At 38.0% G+C, this 22,732-nt stretch overlaps 1 protein-coding gene across 1 annotated transcript; it reads right to left on the reverse strand.

Annotated features, from left to right (window-relative positions):
• Positions 1-7,022: 7,022 nt before the first annotated feature.
• LOC113312898 lies at positions 7,023-9,609 on the reverse strand. Its single transcript, XM_026561629.1, has 7 exons — positions 9,169-9,609; positions 8,833-9,022; positions 8,595-8,745; positions 8,412-8,511; positions 7,833-8,329; positions 7,623-7,716; positions 7,023-7,478 (listed from the first exon to the last, which is right to left on the reverse strand). Exons 1-7 carry the CDS (start codon positions 9,607-9,609, stop codon positions 7,023-7,025), a joined length of 1,929 nt encoding a protein of 642 aa, XP_026417414.1.
• Between the last annotated feature and the right edge of the window lie 13,123 nt (positions 9,610-22,732).

Consider the following 22,732-nt stretch of genomic DNA (forward strand, 5'->3'; position numbering starts at 1 on the left):
CCGGGGCAGTTAGTATTGAAATATCTAGTCGATTGGGAACGTGACAAAAAAGGCGGTAAAATAGCGGCAAGGTGGGGAGAACCATACACAATCGTGTCTAAAGCTGGCGAGGGAGCTTATTTATTACTCAAACCAGACGGCAAACCCGAGTTAAAACCGTGGAATGCTCAACATCTGAAACTCTATTACCCATGAGGGGTTCGAGGGAAACAGGTAAACATACTTGTCATTCATTTCTTTAAAACCGCGAGGGGTAGGAAATATGACCTGAGCGACCAATGGTCATTCGTACTCGGGGCAAAGCCAGTGAGAAAGTGTCGAGGTGACTTACACTCGAATGGTCATTCGTACTCGGGGAAAAGCCAGTGAGGAAGTGCCGAGGTGACTTACACTCGAATGGTCATTCGTACTCGGGGAAAAGCCAGTGTGGAAGTGCCGAGGTGACTTACAGTCGACTGGCTATTCGATACTCGGGGCAGTGGCAGTGTGCAAGTGCCGAGGTAGCCTAAGGGTATTGGTGGTTGGAAGCCAGATACCAAAGGTTGTTAAGATACGATTTCTTCTCAGCTAGGTAACCTACTTACATCTGAAAGGTGACCCCCATCGCAGGTGGTCGTGATCACTTTCCCGAGTTGGTTGGTCGATAACCACTCGGGATTATCGGGCCTAGACCTAGGGCGACTATAACCCTTCCACTGAATCTAAAAGATAGTGATGAGATACATCGGCTGGGACATGGCATCGGGCTCGATGACCCTCCTTGTTGAGTGTGTTCGACAGAAAAGGCACTAATAACCAATACATGTGACATCAAATGCAGGTGCGTAACATAAACAACAAGATAAGGCTGAAATTGTCAAGAGAATTGTCAACACAATGGAAAAGGTGGAAATTGTCAAGGAAAATAGAAAAGGAAAAACAAGCTTGGCGACGCAGCACCCCATTTAAATAAATTGTTCAAAGAAGCATGGGACAAGTGTTCAAACGAATTACAACCCACAATAAAGGGCAAATTAGTGGCGCAGCACTACAAAAGGTGTGATCAACTCCTGGGTGGAACAGCATCGGCCCCTCCCTTCCTCTGAGCAACCTCACGGCGTTTTTGCGCGATGTACTCGTTTACACCGGCCTTGATCGCCTCAGCAAGCTCGCTCTGATGAGCGTTTCTCTCGTCCACAATCTGCTGAGAAAGCTGCTCGGACCTCGACTCGGCGGCTTGGAGCTTAACCTTCGTCTCTCCTTCATCCTTCTTCCACTACTACACCTCTTGCCCGAGGTTGTTCACATCTCGCTCAAGATCCTTAGCACGACCCTGCTTGGCTGCAACAAAACATTATAAGCATGTTAAACACAGAATATAGCAGAACACGGAGTAAAAACAACAAATTAACTCGGTCTTAAGGCCACCCCAGCATGCACTCCAGAGACCTGATAGGGTTGACAACACATATTCTAACGACTCCACGGACTTGGACAACTCATACTCGGCCTTAGAAAGCTTCAAAGTTAACTCATTATAGTATTGTTCATTGAATTCATTCGAAGGGCAATATTTCTTGTGATCGCTCCACTCGGCCCTCTGACGATTGTAGGACAATTGTAGCATCGATAATTGGGCTTGGGTCCACTCTAGGTCACTGGACAGCTTATCGAAACCCTTGGTCCTTTCAAGAATATCTCGGTTGGACTGTTCGGCCACAACTTTTTCCCTCAAAATTCGTCGTCGATCTTCATGAAGATCTCGATTTTCAAGCCTAAGGGAACCATTTTGACTCTCCAGATTATCGGCTAGTAACGTTTTATCACCAGCAAGTCTCTGAAACATGCCCAAGCGATCCCGTAAGTTATCTATCTCCTCGAGGACATACTCAAACAGGTGATATATGTCCAATTCCTATTAAAGTTGCTGGATCTCGGCCTCCTGTCGGTCTATCTTCCCATCCTTATTGGAAATTCGTTGTCGAAGATTCTCCATAAGATCTTTCTCGATATCCCATTTTCTCTTCATAAGCCTATACTCCGAAGAAGCGTCTAGATCTATACTAGATATTTCGGCTAGAAGAACAATAATTGACTCAGGACATTGGTACGAAGAACTCAATCATCACAATTATGTAAACAATATACCTTGCGCATCGGCGAATTTGATCTCCAGATCACGAGATCGTTACTTCTCCTGCTGAAGAGCAACCTCCAACTTCCTAATCTCTTGTCGGCGGAGTGCAGCCTCCAACCTCGACCGATTCAACGCCTACGAATTCCATCCCAAGACGAGATTAGTAAGGCCCGATAACATCATAAGGAAGAGTTCAAACAAACCACTTACCAGACTATCAAAGACCGGCGCAATGTCATGATACAGGGGCACGGCAGCAATCATCTGCTCATCAGTATAGGAGCCGAACTCCTCCGAGTGTAACGCGCCAAGAGAATCACACATAGGGCCCGATATGGTAAAGGATGTCTGAACACTCGAGGGAGACCCAACATCCTTCTGGGGCAGCTTTTGTAGCGATGTTTGGGTCGGCCCCTGAGCTCCAGGCTGCAGATAGGAGTCATAATAGCATTTTCCACAGGAACCTCCCCTTCCTTTTGACCACCAGCATCCTCATCAAATAGCTGCTCGTCCCCGAATATATCGTCCTCATCATCTTGATCGGGAATGTCCATCACAACGTCCGAGCTTTTCAGCACCACTCCCTTCGCCGCCACCTTTCCCCGAGGAGGATTACGCCTTGGAACCAAACCTTCACCACCAACAGTATCGGACCCTCCAACATCTTCATCCTCACGCCTAGGGAATTTCTGCACAAATTTCAGCGTCAGAACACGTGAAGGCAAAAAACATGGGCAAGTACACGTACTTAGAATAAAAGCTATATGTTTGTTACCTTCCCCTGGTCTTCCTCGACCCTTGTGCCAATGCTCATCTTCTTGGAAATAGAAGTCGATTTGGTAGGCTCGCCCTGAGGCTTAACCTACGACAAGAAAGTAATCAGTACCCCAAGCCGATACAGCAGGAATCAAAGAAAGTGGAAAGAAAGCAACATACCCTATCATCGTTGATCACCCAGAATGGATAAGGCTCTGCAGGAAATTGAGGAGGAGGAAAGCTACCATGCAAAATTTGGCCGCGAACAAGAAGTGGAACTCGGTCCCAGTATGGGTCATTGGTGTGGAGAGCACTCTTGTTGGAACCTTTACCAAGGGGATCAACATCTAGCATCAATCTGTCAACACCCTCGGGCATAGATTTCTGACGGTGAGGGATAGCAGCAAAACCAGCAAGGTCGCCATTGGTAGATGTCCCGCTCCGGTAGTTCACGATAAAATTGGCAGAAGTGTAATCGGGAGAGTCTCCAGACTTATAGGTCGACCAATCGGCCGTAGAACCGCGACCCTCGCCTCGGTCTCTCCACTCATTCATCAGACGGAAAGTGTTGTCATTCCACTGAGTCAAGGCCCGATACGGACGAAGCTGCGACAATACCTCATAGTAGAAAGGGCTGGCAGGGTTGTATAGAGGAAAGCGAAGACCAAGTTCCAACTGCCCACGAGTGACGATGACCGCCTCGGACGACTGCTCATGCTTATCGACATCGGTCTTCTTCAACACACCCGTTTGGCCCGAGACTAGGGTCACTTCATAGTTTTGAAGACCGAATTCTTCCTTCAACTGTTGAATAAACTCATCATCAGACAAGTATTTGGAGACTCTCTTGTCAGCCCTACATGAAAAAGAGGGAGAATCATCAGGAAAAAGGGAATTTATAGCACGATAATCGTGATGGGAATGACTCTCAAGCCAAAATAAGGAATCAAGAGAAACAACATCTCCCTCGGAGAAGGTATCACTCACGCACCTTTTTTCAATCATTGACGGAGAAGAAGTAGCCATGGCAGAAAGCGAATGGAGAGATATGAACTTTGATGGAGAGAGAAGTAAAAAGAAGAACCAGCCACGACTGTCGCAAACCTCACCAACAGAAACAGTGAAGATGAAGACTGTGAAGATAAAAGGGTCACCGGAGTTAATGGCGTCGGCAAGGAAGGAAGGTGAAGAAGAAGAAAGAACAACGCTTGGTTTCTCTGAAAATGGCGAATAGAGGAAAGAGAACATAAAGGGAGATATTTATATGATGAAGTGTCTTGACCGACAGCAGCGGTTACAAGTCATAATGGGATGTTTAGTGGGGAACTGCATGGAGGAATTCTCGGCATGCTCAAGGACGTGAGAAGGTGGAGCGATTTTCTTTCCCTCGTGCCAAGCACACGAGCGAAAGAAGGGGCATAAATGTAGGTGTAGAAAATCCACAGGGCTAGGTGGCAAGATCCTAAGCTGTGATACACCAAAGAACAAAGAGCGGCGAAGCACAAGATGGAACCAAACGGCGCAAAGAGCGAGGTATCACGTGGGTCGGACGTGATGGCCCAATAGTTGTCGGATGTGACGTGACCCTTATCCTCTGACAGGTCGGGCGAACAATCAGAAAGCACTCGGTCAGACGAAGGAAGATGGTCAAACAAAGGAACGATAAGAAAGAAGGGCGACATCGTGTTAACCAGACGATTAAGACTCGGCCTCGGGTGAAGAACTATCGGTCAAACCAGAAAGTCGGGCGAGCAGTGAAGGTCCGACAGGGAACAGCTAAATTGATGTAATGTGACCAACATTGTAATTCTGTTGTATGTCGACCTTGGCCTATAAATATAAGGGCAGGTCGAGAGAGAGAGGCAGGTTAAGAGAGGAGGGAGGAACAAGTCATCATACTTGAGTTGTGAGAGCTTCACCGCTTGAGAGCTTGTAATCAAAGAAGAACAATAATAACATTCATCCTTTCACCCCGTGGACGTAGGTAATCATACCGAACCACGTATATCCTTGTATCTACATTTGTTGTGTATCTTCACTTTGTGTTGAATCATCTTCTACTTCGTTGGATATGGCGTGTGGTTTTATGCCACTACAATTCATGTACGGTTTGGAACGGTTGTCGTACAGCTATTTGAGTTGGATATGTTAACATTGCCCTTTAAGGATCAGCGCATTCTTTTGTATACTATATACTGATCTTTTGATAAGTATTTAGAGATTTTTCAAATGTTTATCCTTGCGTTGAAATCGTGTTTCAATGGCAAATCCTTTATCATTCTCACTTCCATCAACAACGGTGATCATCCGCGTGGCAGAAGAGAGAAAGAGAAGGTAAGTGTTCTCGTCACTGCATGCACCTTTTGTTTTTAATTTTATTTCTGGTCTTTGTAAAGTATATACAGTAGGCATTTAAAAAAGAAAGCCAATCCTAACCATTTTGATTCAGCTACGTGTGGAAGGGGTGAACAATGTTTACAAATCTAAATAATTGTCGAAAAAAGATTGTGGACTAGATTCAATATGAGTTGAATTCGATAAAGAGGGGTTACCATCATCAACAACAAAAAGAAAATTAGAAAAGTAATAAAGCAAACACTAAATTGGTTAAAAAGACCAAAATCAATAATTTTTGGGTGAAATGGACAGTTAGATTTTGATACTGTTTAAATGGACAAAAATGTAAAAATAGGCAGGATGTAACCAGTTTCATCGTGCCCATTTTCAAATATTTTTTCTTATTTTTAATTTACACATGATGTATCCAGTTTCATCTTTGCTATTTTTTAAATTTAAGCTAGGATGAAACTGGTTTCATCCTTACTATTTTTTTTTTGGCCATTTCATCCAAACTATTTTTTACTCGTCCATTTGAACCGTGATTTAAAAATATTTGGACAAATGATCCATTTTTCGTAAAACAAAGAGGGGTCAAATTAAAGAAAACCATTATTAATCCAGAATTCCTTCGCATAGGATTAGTATCATTAGCTGCATTTAACGAAGTGTTTGCAAGTGACTATGATGAAAATGATTGCTGGCTAGCCTGGATGACATAGTTTATATATAACCTTATGGACCTACTCGAACTCCATTAATTAAGATTCATAAGGCTGCTCCAAATGGGAGTAGCATTTCAATTACCCACGATTTCCATGCTCCTTTGCACTTCCGTGCTCTTGTATGGATATGAGGCGTTGTTTTGCTGATGTTCTGCCAAAATAATCTGTAAGATTTTGTCTCATTTTACTGTTAGGTGATCACAACTAATAATATACAGACGCATCACTCTGGTTTAGCTTGTGATACCTTGGGTCGCACTGCAACCTACAAAAATACTCAGCGTTGGTGTCTATAAATCTTTCCAAGGCTTGAAAACCATACATCCCAAATGCATGGTTTCTTTTAGGGAAAATTGGGAAACTGCCTCAATTTGGACTGCAATCTTGGAAAACTGTCCCAACGTTAAAAAAAGTTGGAAAACTGCCCCACTGTTAGAAATCTCAGTTAACTCCGCGTGTGCGAGTTCTCACGTGCCAAAAAAGACAAAAATACCTCGAACCGCTAAGATGTTGCCACGTATGCGAAAGATCTGACGGACTGAGATGAAGAAGTAAGCACGTGACTCGCACGTGATATTCAGTGAAATTACCAAAACAATATTACCTTTTCCCATTTTGACTTCTGTGACCATTGTCTCAAATTGCGACACGTCGCCGGAGTAAATGCTTACAGCCGTTGATTGATAACACTACCAGATTCTTCCACGTGTCATGTAAAGAATGCAAGGCATTCCAAAGGGTTTCCGATGCACACTTTGTTGCACAGCACAAGAAATTTGCTGATCAGGAAAATGCTCTACGTGAACAATTTGAAAGTAAAATGCTTTCATTATGTAAGCATAACATATGAATTGCACTACTAATTTTATAACAATAAAGACCATACCATCATACCATAATAAAGGCCATACCATAATATCATAATATATGACAACCATATTATCTTTAGGTAACATAACATAACCGGTCTTCAAAGTTTTTGGGAAGCATAACATAGCCAGTCTTCAAAGTTTTTGGGAAGCATAACATAACCGTAAGTCTTAATACAACCATAATACCACTGACCACTAGAATAAAGAAAAACTAGACTAGACATACTTTGAGTTAGGCTTTCTTTGCCTTTTTGATGATGGTTCACAAATATTATTTGTCTGGTTCTGTATGTTAACTGTGCCATGGTAAGTTCGACTAAACAAACCAGCAGCAGAGGTTGATGTAGCTCTATCAGCAGCAGCACTTTTGCTTGAAGATGCAGTTGCTGATGCAGATTTTAATGCAGATTTCTTCCTGATCTTCTTTGTGTCTATAGTTCCTACAACAATAGTATCTCCATCAACAAGAATCTCTGTTCTCACTCTTTTCTTCTTTGGATTAGATCCAACAGGCCCACCCTTGCATGTTCTGTTGTTGTGATCATCACCACCACATGTACTACAATGCCTAGGTTTGCTTTGTTTATTCTTCTCCATCCAAGATTTCTTCCTTCTTACACAAGGTCTTCCAGGATCTCTTATTCTGATTGGAGCAACCAGATCCACCTTAGACTACACAAGATGAAGAAAGGGATTATGTTCAGTATTCTTTATATACCTAAATCTAGAAAGAAAACAAAAAAAATTATAAAGAAAAAGTACAAATAAGATAATGTTATTTAAAAAAAGATTCTCAAAACAAGCAATAAAGGTCACCTGACTTTCCCACTCATCAATGTCTCCTAGTGGAGTTATTGACCAAGAGTAAGTGGTCATATACATGTCCACAGTATAATACTTACTACAGTACCTGCAAACATAAATAACCCATTCATTGATTACTGCAACCTATAACACACACCACTCATTCATTGAAGCTCTATATTCTATAAATTGTAGGGATTATTATTGTGAAAGATTACTCACATTGCCCAACTGGGATTCAATCTATGCAAAACACAGGTAGCATGCACACATGGAAATTTTCTTAGTTGCCATTGTCTGCAAGTGCAAGTTTTTTCTTCAATTTCAACAGTAAAGACCTTCTTTGTGATTTGATTAGTCACCTCATATGTCTTCATCTCTTCTGCAGGGTCAACATCAAAGTTTCCTCTAAGGGACTCCATCACCTCAATGAGATCTTTGGCACCAGGTACTAGATCACCAGATTGCCATGTTTGAGCTAGTTTCCTTCTCTTGTAATACAATCCATTAACCAACTGTGTGTACATGGTGACCAACTTGATGATAGGTTTGTTTGTAAGTTTTTTAGCCATGTTGTTAAAGCTTTCTGAAAAATTGTTATTTATATGTTCACAAGCAACATCGTGTGGGAACCATGACCTTGCCCAGTGTTTTGGGTCCAAATCCATCAAATACTCATGTGCATCACTATTAACTTCTAGAATTTCATCCATATGTACCTAAAAAATATGTAATAGGTGTAGTAAATTACTACTGACAATTACCACAAAAAAGTACAACAAATTTACAAATAGTACGTACCTTCCAGTGACTATACTTATAGGCTTTCGCAGCCTGCCATAGAAGGGTTGTCAGTTTTTCCCCTTTGTATCCATTGTTCTGGAAATTCTGGTATAGATGTCTGCAAAAAAGGTAACAAACGGTTATCCAAATTATCCAAAATAAAATTGTTGTGGTACAAATAATAAACAAAATTTGTATTACCTAAAGCAAAACCTATGATTTGCCAGTGGAAATAACTCAGTCACTGCCTCGGTAAGACCATTTTGTCTATCAGAGATAAATGTCAATCCATACTGATCTGGTATTTTTTTCTTCAATTCTTTCAAGAAAATGTACCAATTAGCCTCTGTCTCTGCCGTACCAACACCCATAGCAATTGGGAATATGCTATTTTCACCATCTCAACCTGTAGCAGCCATCATTACACCACCTAATTTACCTGTCAAGCGCATTGCATCAAGCCCTATAACCAATCTACAACCATTTGAGAATCCTTTAAGTTGTGCGCTGTATGATATAAATAAACTCTCAAATCTATCAACATCTCCATCTTTGGCATAAGTGAAGTGGCCAATGCTTCCAGGGTTCAAAGTTGTAGCAGCGGTACAAAGTTGTGGAACTTTGGTGAACTTTCCTCAAAAGTGCCATTCAACTTGCCTAGGACCAGATTTTGTTTACACAAAAAAAATTGAATTTTCACTTAAGTTAGCCATGTGAATTTCTTAAACAAAGAACCAATAAACTGAAGAAGAAATAATGTTAAAAAATGTCATACCCTTGCATCATTTGCAACCCAATAAGGTATGTCAACCTTTAATTGGGGCCAAATGATTTTTTTCATGATTTTTCTACCCTTCTTCAAAGAAGTGGAAGCAGTCATTGTCTTCAACAAGTAATCTGCTACAAATCTAGAATTACATTTTGGGTTTTTATCAGCACCAGTCCTCTTACATTTGTGTTCTAAGTTGCATCTCCTGACAGTTACAGTCTTACAATTAGGAATTGCTGTTGCACTCACATTCCATTCACAGTCATTGATGTGTCTGAACTTGCAAACAGCATAACATCTTTCTTTATCTGTCTTCTTAATTTCATACTGCATAAATTTCAGTACTGCATATTCTCTTAGATGTTTCTTGAAAGCAACTATGTCTGGAAATGCCATTTTAGTACACAACACACCAGGTTCAGGGTCAGGTGCTTCTTCATTCTCCATTGTCAAAGTTTGTTTCCCAATATAGCCACCATAGTATTTTTCTCATTCTTCATCTTCATCTTCATCCATCTCATACTGATGACCATCAACAATTCCTTTAACATTGCGACCCAAATTCTCATCACCAGCCCCACTAGTACCACCAGCTAAATTCTCATCACCATCCCCATTACTAACAGCTAAATTCTCATCACCAGCCCCACCACTATCAGGCAAAATCTCATCACCAGACCCATCCAAATTCCATTCCACATCACCAACTCCATCCCTAACATCTTCATTATTAAAAAACTTGGACAAAAATTCTTCATAATAGGCACTATCAACAGCATCTTCGTCTTCGTCTTCATCGTCCTCATCATCTGCACTAAGATCATACTGAAATTCTGGCCTATCATCTGGATGACACTGATCTTCCGCTTCATTCTGCAGATTCACTGGGTCTTCACTAATATTAGCATCTTCAATAATTGAACATTGTGTAACAGCATCATCCCAGAACTCCGTTTCTTGCTGATCATGTATATTGTTTGCCACACTAGCTTGTGTTGTCATAACTTCAGGCACATCTTCATTACCAAAGTTCAATCTAGTTGGTCTGAACTCTGTCTTCTGTTGCTGCTTTGTAGACTGTTTCTTAGCTAGTTCAGCTAGTCTTGGACTCTTCCTAACATTAAGCTTCTTACTAACCCTTTTTTTTGGAGGAGTACTATGTAGACTAGACAAACCACTACCACTGCCACTGTGTGCACCACCAACTGAACTATTTACCTCATCACGCCACAACCAAATGGTACATCACCATCAACCATAAACACTTTATACTCAACAAATCCATCTTCATCTGGGACAGCTTTGTTCCACATTTTAATAAAGTCATTTTCCTTTTCACACATAAAATTTTCTTTATCAAACAACATAAGGTTAAACTTTTCTTCCATACCCATTTTGATCATCCTATCCTTCACCATTTGTATAAACCCAAGACCACTAATACCAGCAACAACATTTGGAAAATACATAGGTGTAAACTTATTATTTCCATTGCTCACAGTAACTCTGATGTTCCTATCCATATTACCCTGATATATATACAAACAAAATTCAATACATGCATGTCAAAATCCACACCAGCAAGTCAAAATATTACATACAACTCATGTTAAATAACAATCAAAACTTTCAGTTTCACACAAATTGAACCCTAAATTACAAAAGAAAAAAAAATTCATGAAACCCTTAAATTATAATTTCATTTCGTTTACAAATTAGCACAAAATATCATCTGATTCAAGCATAAACAACGATTGGGTTTCAATAACTTACTTGTTTATCGACCAATTAAACTGCAAATTTTTCAAACTTATACTTTCATCGTCTCTAAGTATGTTCTTCAGGATCTTTCATCGTGTAACATTAAGAGAAGAATCTTAATCATTAACAGTTAAAAAATTTCGAGTTCAATCGAGATGAAATTGTAGTGCCAGTCACCTTACCTAATATTCTTCTCATTCTTTCTCCTCTCTCGTCTCTGGTTAGATCTAAATGAAACAAAGAAGAAAATATCTTCTCGATATCTTTTAGGGCAGAACTTACAACCATGTGAGATATCACGTGTGACGGTGACACATCTCACCATAAGAAGTCGACACGTAGGTGACATGTGTCGTGACTGGACGGTGACACGTCTCGTAGATGAACTTCATTGAATATCACGTGCGAGTCACGTGCTTACTTCTTCATCTCAGTCCGTCAGATCTTTCGCATACGTGGCAACATCTTAGCGGTTCAGGGTATTTTTTTCTTTTTTGGCACGTGAGAACTCGCACACGCGGAGTTAACTGAGATTTCTAACAGTGGGGCAGTTTTCCAACTTTTTTTAACGTTGGGGCAGTTTTCCAAGATTGCAGTCCAAATTGGGGCAGTTTCCCAATTTTCCCATTCTTTTAAAACAGTGGTGTTGTTGTGCACAAAAATACATCTTGTCCGTCGGACAAATCTTTTTGGATTTTATTATTTTGTGCATCCCAGTCCGAAATTAACACTTAGGGGCTAAAAAAAATTTAAATAAACTTGTGGATTTTAGTGCATTAATTCCAAAATAAAGGTGGACTACATTCTAATTATAAGATAAAATTATGAATTTTTAGTAATGTTAGTCAGCCTTTGCCTCCGCCACGGTGCACATTCGAACATTAGAGATGTTCCGATGTTTTTTTTTTTTTGATTTAAAAGAAGATGTTAATAAGACATCTTACATAGGATGATCTTAGTCTTCGAATACTGGAGAATTTGGAGATTGGAGATGAATTTTAAGTGAAACATTACTAAAAAAAAGTGTTAATAAGATTTCCACTTAGGATGACCGTGACTTCAAGCAGTGGAGATGCTCTAATATAATTTTTATTTTTGTAAGAAAAATGTGTTTACCACCTGATAGATCAAGATATTATAATTTGATTGTGACTAGATATGTTAATTATTGTTTTTAACGTACGATATGGCATATTGTTGCAATATGTACGTAATTTATCGTACTTTTTTAGCCTGTTGTGCTGTATTTTTTTTAGTATCTTGCAATATGCTCGTCAGCTGGTGCTTAAATGTACAACTTATTGTATTATGTCGACCTGCCTATTAGTCTTCCACAACACAATACAATATATTTGAATGACTGTCCTGCCCCTTCGGTTATCGTTTTTCCTCGCAAGAAAATTTGGTCAAAGCGTTGACCTCATAAAGTGGGATTTCTTCTTTGGCAATTGGTGCAAAAAAAGCTGTTAACCATCGATAATCTTTAAAAAAGAAAATGTGTTCTTGATGCTTCCCCAGGTAATCCCCTGTCTTCTCTTTGTCCTCTTTGCACCATGGTGAATGAAACTGGCAATCATCTCTTTTGGGATTGTAACTACACCAAGTAAATTTGGACGTACTTTTGTGATCAAGCCAACATTCAACTGCCAGTTTTCACCAACCTTCTAGATTTGCAAAAGGACGGACCTTGTTTTAATGGATCTTTCATTAGAAAAGTTTTTTGGAATTGTATCTATCCGAGCATTTGTTAGAATGTTTGGATATAACGCAATGCTCGTTGCTTCAGTGATAAAAGAAGAGCCGTAGATGCTATCATTATTGACATTGAAGTCAGCTCCTATCGTTGGGCTTCGGCCAATACAAGTTCTGTCAATTTTGTTCTCCACGATGTTATTGCTAACTGAAGAACGTTATTGTTTGAACCTCCTTAGTTTGTGAAGAATTTTGGGTTTCTTTGTTTCTCCTTGTCTTCCACTCCCTCTGTATGGTGTCTTGTTTTGTTACCGAGCAAAAAAAAAAACACAATACTACATATTAAGAAAATAGTGTATAACATTGTGAATACAGCTCTTGCAGAGCGATTGTACTTTATATTTTGTTAAATAATAATTTGATTTAAGAGTGTGATATATATATATATATACTCCCTCCGTCCCTAATTAGATGACCTACTTGGTTTTAAGTTTTGTCCCATAAATAGATGACATATTTTTGTTACTATAAGAAATATGTATAATTTGATAGTTATGTTTATATTCGTTACGTAGGTGTTTTAAAATGCTTTTCAACGGTATAAAGTTTACGAAAAACCGTGATATAGTTTAAGAGATAAATCATTTTTAAGTTTTACTAACATCCTTGTCTTAAAAATTGTGCAAACTACAACTAAGTCATCTAATTAGGGACGGAGGGAGTATATAATAATGGTAGTTTTGCCCAATTCAATCAAAATAATGAAGGGGTCGTCCTAATTTTGGGAGTCGATTGAGCAGAGGCAAAGTTAGTTGAGAAATGGGGTGTGCAACTGGCTCCCAAGCGAAAAATTCTGATATGCATATTTGCTACCCTAAGAGAAATTTTGTTTCCCTGTAGTGGTATTTTCTCCTACTCCCCTGGAACTGAGCTTTTATGAAATTTCTTAATCTACTTTTGGTCTATTCCAAATGGATAAATTTATCTGCAAAATGTTATTCCCTCCGTCCCCCAATAGGTGACCTAGTTCAATTTCACACAATTCTACAAGGCAAGAAGGAAGGATTTTACAATTATATTCTTATGGATAATAATTAGTAAGATTTAAAAATGACTTAAAATAATTCATCTCTCGAACAGTCAAATAATACCATGGATATTCATAAAATGTGTACCATTGAAAAGCATTTTAAAACACATATAATAGAATCTCCTTTAATTAATACTCGATTATTTAATAAACTCTCTTAAATAATAGTTTTAGTTGGTCCCGAGTCGGGAACAACGTGCCAAATTAATAATTCGCTAAAATTATAAGATAATACATTTTTTATTACCTATGTAGACCCCATATGAAATATAAATTAATAATGCAATATATATATTCAATACGTTAATGATCTACGAAGATCTTTTGAAAAATGATTCAATTCTCTTCTGTTTTTTGCTAAAATCAATATCACATTGAATCTCATCTTTTATTTTTCTTATCATCGTAAGAACTTGTGGTGTTGTTTTCTCATAGCTCAACAAAAAATTATTCAGTATGATTGCCGCTTTAATAGCCTCGTTTCGCGAAGGGGGCTCTAATGAAGAACTTTCATATGAAAAAATGATTTGATATTGATATTGATTTTATATAGGAAATAAAAAATATGATTTGATATTGTGTTTATAAGAATATAATTTGATATTGATATTGTGATTATATATGAGATAAAAAAAAGATATGGTGTGGTATTGTGTTTATATAGAAACTAAAAGCTTTGTATAATCTTTAATATTTAGTTGTTTCTGTAGAAACTAATTATTTGAATTAATTTATCGGTTAATTAATATCTCGCTTGATTAATATTTTTTGGTAGTCCCGACAGCATTAATTTATAGAGTTTCTACTGTACATAATGAACGTAAACACGATTATAAAATGATAATATTTCTTATATTAATAATAATTAATTAAAATGATAATTTTAGAAATATCTCCTTGTATAATAACATAAGTCACATATTAATGGGATAATAAATAAGTTATTCTTTTTTTCTCTCTCCTCTTTTTTCCTCTTCTCTCTAAGAAAAAACCTTAACTTCCATTAATCTATTGCTCATATTTGTTCCTTTTTGGACCAGATCTGAGCAAGATTTGTTTTCTTTTTTAAGTGGTAATGGAATAAAAGTAGTTTTCTTCTGTTTTGATGTCATTTGACATATTTCTTCGCTATTTGGAGCGATTTTTCTTCGCCATTTGAGGCGAGTTTCTTTTCGCTTTGACGGCGATTTATTCAAACTTTGATCATTGGTTCGTGACTTTCTATTCTCGATTCAAGAACATCGACAATCCAACACGTTATTGCTTAGAATCCATATTCAATCTAAGGGATTTAGGGCATCCGGGTTCGTTTGGATTTACAAGATTTTGGGAAAATAACTCATTTCTTATAGGAGTATCTCTTATTGAAGAAGAAGAAAATCAGATTAAATGGTTGGAATCGATTCCGGATTATACCATCATCCTTCTCTACTACATTTACAAAAATTGGGTATCTTTACGGTATATGGCTCTTTCTCTTCGCGATTTACCTGTAATTAATATCTTCATTTGTACTAGGGTCTTATTATCTTGTATTTTGATGTTTTTGTTATTCTTGTAAGCGATCATATAATCACATTTTAATTTGAATAAATTGAAACTGTTGATTGACCAAAAAAAAAATGTTATCTACTGAGGGATGGAGGGAATACCTACCTAGCTCTCACATTGTATTTTTTTTCTTCATAATCAAACCATAAGCATTTCATTCCATATATATAAGAAACGTTTACATGATGGTTTTCAAGAAAAACAAGTACATCAAAAATATGAAACAGATACAAGTAAGATGGTACCTGAAATTGTAATTCGACCATTTTCATTTGTTTTCTTCTTTAAAAAGAGGTGCTCCTATGAGAGAGAAGTAATTTGCTCAAAAATTCTTCATGTGTATCGAGTAACCCGGAACTCATAGATCTATTTTTCTGATGAAGAACTTGATTCTGGCCGCATTGAATCGCCGATGTACTTGTATCCAAGATAACGAATCATGAATAAATCTAATGAAAGAAACAATACAAAAGTGCAAAGAGATTCGTCCTAATAGCGAAAACAAAATCGCTCTTATAGCGAAGAGAAAAGTGCTCTAATAAAGGAAATTTATTATAATCAACGAAATAACCTTAAACTAATCAAAAGCAAGTAATCTTTGTTCCGATGTGATTAAGATAAAAGGTTTTTTTTTAAAGGTTCCGAGAGGAAAGAGAGGGAAAAAATAAGAAATTTTGGCACCGCATAGCTCTCACATTATAGCCAACTAATAGAGAGCGACTCTGGTTGTTTTATTCGCTTTATCTTTTGTTTATTTTTTGTTTTTGAAGCATTTTCTACCCATGTTGTCACATTGGTGTCCAACACTTACTAATTCTGAGATTAAAATACTCCCTCCGTCCCTAATTAGATGACCTACTTAGTTTTAAGTTTTGTTCCATAAATAGATAATCTATTTTTGTTACTATAAGAAATATGTATAATTTGATAGTTATGTTTATATTCGTTACGTAGGTGTTTAAAAATGCTTTTCAACGGTGTAAAGTTTACGAAAAACCGTGATATAGTTTAAGAGATAAATCATTTCTAAGTTTTAATAACATCCTTGTCTTAAAAATTGTGCAAACTACAACTAGGTCATCTAATTAGGGACGGAGAGAGTATATAGGATGGGCCACATTGGCAATGCTAGTATCTAAGCAAGCTGTCCAGCTAGATGATTTCGGTACGGGGAAAGAGCTAATGGTAGACCAAATTTCATAGTCCAATTGTGGATAAATGAAATCTAACCATCCAATAAAATTATGCAGGCCCCACTAACACCTTAAAACCCTACTTCTATCAGATCCAGTGGTGGAGGATTGGTCTACCTCTAACGGTCCGCGCCTAGGAAGGTCGCTTTAGTTGGATGAGGCCCGTACCAGCAGCCGAGCTCGAATCCAAGAAATGGAGACCTGTACTAAGTTTTAACGAAGTGTTAATTACTACTAGCTAGTGTAGATGGATCACCTTAATTATGATCCTTTACTCCGATTACATGCATGCCAGCTACAAGAACGGCCACATTCTAGTTCAGAAATCAAAATTATCTATTGTTATCCACATTTCTTATTCTTTCGGTAAACAGTAAATTTCTCGCTCAGTTGCTAGTTGCTACTTCAACCAGCCGACCCCCAAATTAAAGTCAGAGGTGGTGCATGATCCTCTGAGATAATTTACTTACTATTCAATAATACTGGACGTACAACAGCATGTACCACTCAATGACAAAGCTATGCCTAGGCCTAGGCCTAGCTCTAGCTAGTTCCTTGACGGATACGGCGCTTTGCAACCATTTGAATCTTGTTTCATAATTTTGGCTTTGCTTTTTTAGGTACGTATAGGGTATGTGCTCGGGGCCGTGGCAGATCTACATATTTTTCTTTCTCACAAAATCAAAATGTGCAAGTAGCTTCAGCCTTCAAGCTCAATAAACGTTGATGGCCATCATTTTCCTTCCGGAAAAACAAATGTGACCATCACCAAAATATTGCATGTGTATCAAACATTCTCATGTGGTTTTAATAGGCACAAGCATAATGAATGTCTTTGTAGGCCTGACAAACATTGGCCCCGTTTAACCAATTGGGTTAAGATAAATTACACACTTTCGAATGTTTCATAAGTTCTTTTATAGATATGACTATATAGAACGATCGAGATCCAAATAGTATTATAAAAACATACAAGGAAAAACAAAACCCTAAAGTCGATAAGGATAAACCCTATGTATGAATTAATGCCCATGGTCCATGGACCAAAGTGAGTTGTTTTTTTCTTTTGCGATCTGTTAAAACAGATTTATACTATATTTTTATGCCATTTGGGAAGTTAGACCATTTATGTTTTCCATTTTGGTAGTTGTGTTCCTTGTCAGTTGAGTTCCTAGCTAGTTGCATCATTTTATTTTCCTGGATGATAAAAATAACCTTGTTTCCGTAAAACTTCTACTTCAACTTGCGTTCCTAGACATACTTTGACAGCTCATTTTATTGACCAGCTACAATATGTCTTCTCTGTTATGACAATCAAATATTTGCCAATTAAATTAGGCTGTTTGAAATGGGAACGATGACATTGGAACAGAACAAGTCAAAAGAAGAAGATTTGAACTCAACTTGAGCATCACTTATTGCCACTAGTTGACTATATTAGTTTGAGAAACAAGTCTACAATGCGGAAAAATAATACTATCGCGATGATATATTAATATGCATGCAGACCCTACGTTTCTCTGAGGCTATGCATGGATGACAAACTGATTTTTGTCGTGAAGAAATATGACTGTTTTTGATGCATAGCAATAACGATGCAACTGCGATATTTCGGCTAATTTCCGTGTTTCGCCAGAGTTGACTAAATTATAAATTGACTTCGATTTATGGCGGTATTGTTTTTTACGTGTCTGAATGTTTATGGTGATTGGTGGATAATAAACACAGTACGGACAATTGCATCAAATTCATCATTAAATAGAGATAAGGATATCACAGTGCATCAGGTGCCGTACACTAGTAGCTTTTATGATGACAGCGGATCCATTCTTTTGTTGAATGTGAATTCATTTTATATTATACAAATGAACATCAATATCAAAAGATAGTCTCTGCCTCTCTGGGTATAGATAGAGACAACAAAAACAAGATTTTATTTTTTACTATATATAAAATCAATCCATGGCCATCGATCTAGCTGTCTTCTCCGATTGCCACATGCCATACCGCACTAACAGGGACGCGACTGTTCCATATGACGATACTAATATCTACTTTGTTCAATAATGAAAATAAAATTTTAGGAGTAAAACAGCCCGGCGACGGACGTACAAGTAAGAGCCTTGGATCAAGGCTTGTTGTCTTTTGTTCTTTACCACCCATTCGTACCTTCATATATAGAGCTCATTTGCAAGAACCAAGAAGCCTAGAAGGTTTACTAAACGACAAAATATCTTCAAGCACATGACAAGTTGACAATTGGAAAATAGAAGCCATGGTCATACTGTGGTACCCTAGTCACAAGGTAATTCCCTCCCTCTTTATAATGCAAATAACAACGAAAGCAGTTCTTTACTTCTTTGTAGCTATCGACCTGCCAATTGATCTGGTCTCCCCAGGCAGGTGAAAATGATACTCCTAGCGGAGAAACACTCGCACGAAGCTTATCCGTCTATTATTGTTTTTTTCCAAAATCAATTTGATAATCGAAGAACTAAAGTCCCCAATTATTGTGAAAGTCCATCTACTTGATCGAAACGCAATAAATTTGTCTTTGAACGGAATCAAACCAAAATAAAATTAGACATGTAATCAATTAGAGGGAATTAGATAACCGCTGCTACGGTGGGACAGTCGATCGAAGAAATCGACGCGAAAGTGTCATTTTTCATGACACGACGTGAAAGTATCACTTTTTTAAAACGGAAAATTAGCTGACGCATAAATCAAAATATGGATGCATAATGTGTTATGTGGGACTTAGTCGGTGATTAGTTTGGCCACAAGTCAAACTCTATTCTAAGCAATCTTGTTCCTAAAGTTTAGGAATTCTTAAGAGCCAAGTTAGGGAAACTTGTTTCCAAAGTAATGTTTCTTAAGGGCCAAGTTTGTTTCTCTATATATATAGGACTAGAATTGTAGGTTTGTTGACAATCCAACCTAGAAGAGCGGTAAATCCTTGTGCTTAGGATTTTGGTCTCTTTGGTAGGAGGATCGTGTGCTACCGTGAAGGCCAATATCGGTGTGAGAGAAAAACTTGCAGAGAGAGGATTTTGGTGTTCTAGTATTTAGGGTTTGGGGTTTTGCCCTAAATCAAGTTTCTAGTTTCCATGTTTTTCCTCTGTTAATAGCAGCTATGAAGACGATGTAGAAGAGAAGACACGGGGTTGGTTTGGCGAACGTTAGAGAGTTTATTTCTATGGTTTCTTCGATGGTGTTCTCGGGTATGTCTTGTTAACTCTTTGGTTCTTGTCTTGGATTGCGGGAAGAGCATGTAATGGTCTTTGATTTAATGAAAGTTTTTCCGGTGGTGTTGACCGTGGATGTAGCCTGTAAAGGTGAACCACGTATATCTTGTGTTGTGGTTGTGTGTGTACTTCTTTATCTTCTGTCTCTCTTATTATTTCTCTCATGTTTGGTTCAAATCACCAATTTCCCTTTGTGATCCTGATTTCTGCTGCGCTCGGGGTGCCAATTTTCCCAACAATTGGTATCAGAGACAAGGATGGGCTGGTGTGATTGAACCTGGAATTGAACGATGGTTTATTGTTCGGGTGGAGAAATATGTTTTGAAGATAATGTTTCAACCGGTGTTTACACAAAGATGGATTTGTGATGTGATTTACAAATCGGAGGTTCAACTTGGTAGAGGTGTATGTTCTTCGTTTAGTTTTATGATGTATTATGGGATGCAAAATAAGACTGAACGGGTGGAATACATATTACTTCTTGAAAAGTGTCAGTAATCATACACTATAAAGAATGGGTTACAAAGTTTGAAGAAAGGATGGGACTGTGAGGTCTCATGTAGAAGCAAGTCCAGCAAACGCTTCGAATTTATGCACGAGATGTTATAGATTTATGTTCTTAAGTCTATGTTAAAGTATTCTTGATGGCTTGCACGTAAGTTCAAGAATGTGCCCGATCTCGAAAGCATGTACCATGGTAATATGGGCATTCACACGGTATATATCTGAGCGAGTATGTTGGGTGTGATAGTGGTAAAAAGTATGTCAGATTGGTGATGGATTTGGGAATCGCTCAAAGGATTAAGCCTGTTAATCACAGTAGAGATATTTGATGGTTTATTTCAGATACAAGGTAATCATGACATTGCTGGAGTATGATATTGAAGCTAATTTTTCCTTTCTGGGTTAGAGTTCAATATGTTGTTAGCTTACTGGTTAGGTGGAGCTAGGTGTGATTCTTCTGTATGGTTCTCTTGGTGATCAATGGTGGAGTCTGTGCAAGGATTCGTTGACGGTGATTGAAGATTTTCATGGTGTTTGTGAAACATGATCAATTTCACAAGTGTTCTTCTGGTAGAATGTGGTTTGAATACTTTTATCGACGTCATGGTGTTTTTAGTCTAAGAGATGGTTCTATGAAGATGGAAGTTCGGATGTGAGCTTCAAAAGTGATTCTACGGATATATAAAGATGGTGGAAAACTCTGGCGGAATATGGAGGTGGCTTCCTGTGATCGTCTCATGCTTGATAACATGATCCGAGGTGGAGAATTGTGGGACTTAGTCGGTGATTAGTTTGTCCACAAGTCAAAATCTATTCTAAGCAATCTTGTTCCTAAAGTTTAGGAATTCTTAAGAGCCAAGTTAGGGAAACTTGTTTCCAAAGTAATGTTTCTTAAGGGCCAAGTTTGTTTCTCTATATATAGGACTAGAATTGTAGGTTTGTTGACAATCCAACCTAGAAGAGTGGTAAATCCTTGTGCTTAGGATTTTGGTCTCTTTGGTAGGGAGGATGGTGTGCTACTGTGAAAGTCAATATTGGTGTGAGAGAAAAACTTGTAGAGAGAGGATTTTGGTGTTCTAGTTGTAGTTGCAGGAAATCCTACACTACACCCCTCATATGATTTCATTGTTGATCAGCTCATTTTTTAGGTTTACACTCTTAATTTTATTGATTAATTTTTGAATGTTCTTACAAGAAAGATAAAGAAGTCAAGAATGATCTCTACTCTGAACTTTCTCTCTCCTATTTACTTGTTTCTTACTCAAAAAGATCTCTCTCCTTTACAACTCGAATGACTATTTATAAGGAAATACATAGTGGATGACAGCTAATCTGTCCTTTATTTTCGGATATGGTTTGCGACATTCTCGCAACCTTACAAATGTTAATTTCGCAAGCTCTCTAATTTTCGCAAGACTATCACATCTTTTCATGATCCTTGCTGACGTCGTTTCTGAAATTGTTCTGCGACGCTATTGTGTGTACCATTGATAATTTCGCTGAGACATAATTGTTGCGAGATTCTGATCCTACATCTTGCCTCTTCTCATATTCTCTGCAAAGTAGAGAATGATGTGAGAAATGCCGCAACTGCTTATCTTTTCATATTCCACATTTATCACACGTACTCTCTCTTCCATTTATTTCTTGACACGTCTTCTGTAACCGCTACTTTTCAACCGCTCACTCTTCGTCTTAATGGTGTTTATTTCTTCGAGAAGTAAATTTTCTTTATATACTCTTCTCCCCCTCTTTCCACTTTTTTTTTACTTTCTCTTCTATTTTTATTCTCTCATCTCTGCAACTCTGTCATTCTTCTGCAAATTCTGCTGCTGTAATTTTTTCTTCCTTCAATTCTTTTACTTTCTATACATTCCCATACTCTATATTCAAACATGGCTCCAAGTGGTCATAGATATGAGAAGAATCTACAAGATGTCCAAAAAGATCTTGCTAATAAAGGTTTACACTCCCCCATTCCTGTGTGAATGCCAAATCAATTCTTTCTGTCAAGCTTTTCTCCAATCAAAATTGTGATGATCAATCAATCATAATTTCGCTAGGTCAATTCTCGCAGGTCTCCCTATTCCTCTTTATAACCCAGACATTCCTTTATTTTATGAAATTCTCGCTCATCCGGGATTTTCGCGAGCCATTTTCCAACTAAGTGGGGACTGCATCCGTCTGATGCTAGAGTTCGCTAATCGTGGTGCTGGTAGAGGATCTCTTTACTCCAAAGAACTTAGGGATCCAAAATTCGCAACCTAGAGATAGTTGCTGAGAATATACAGTGGCGAATTTCTTTGAAAACTACGAACTTATCTCCATGAAGAAAGAGAATACTCGCTGGGGTATTCGATTAAGAAGAAAGATAACATTGATGAAGCCAAAATTCTTATGCAAGATATTGACTGGCATTCTGGTAAAAACACAACTCCTCGCCAATCCAAAGATGACAAATGGTGTGTTCCTTTAATGCTAAAGGGTCCTACATTGCTGGATCAAACGTTCTTCCTGCGAATCTCGCTGCA

The sequence above is a fragment of the Papaver somniferum genome, chromosome 9, assembly GCF_003573695.1.
Source record: "Papaver somniferum cultivar HN1 chromosome 9, ASM357369v1, whole genome shotgun sequence".
Lineage (NCBI taxonomy): Eukaryota > Viridiplantae > Streptophyta > Magnoliopsida > Ranunculales > Papaveraceae > Papaver > Papaver somniferum.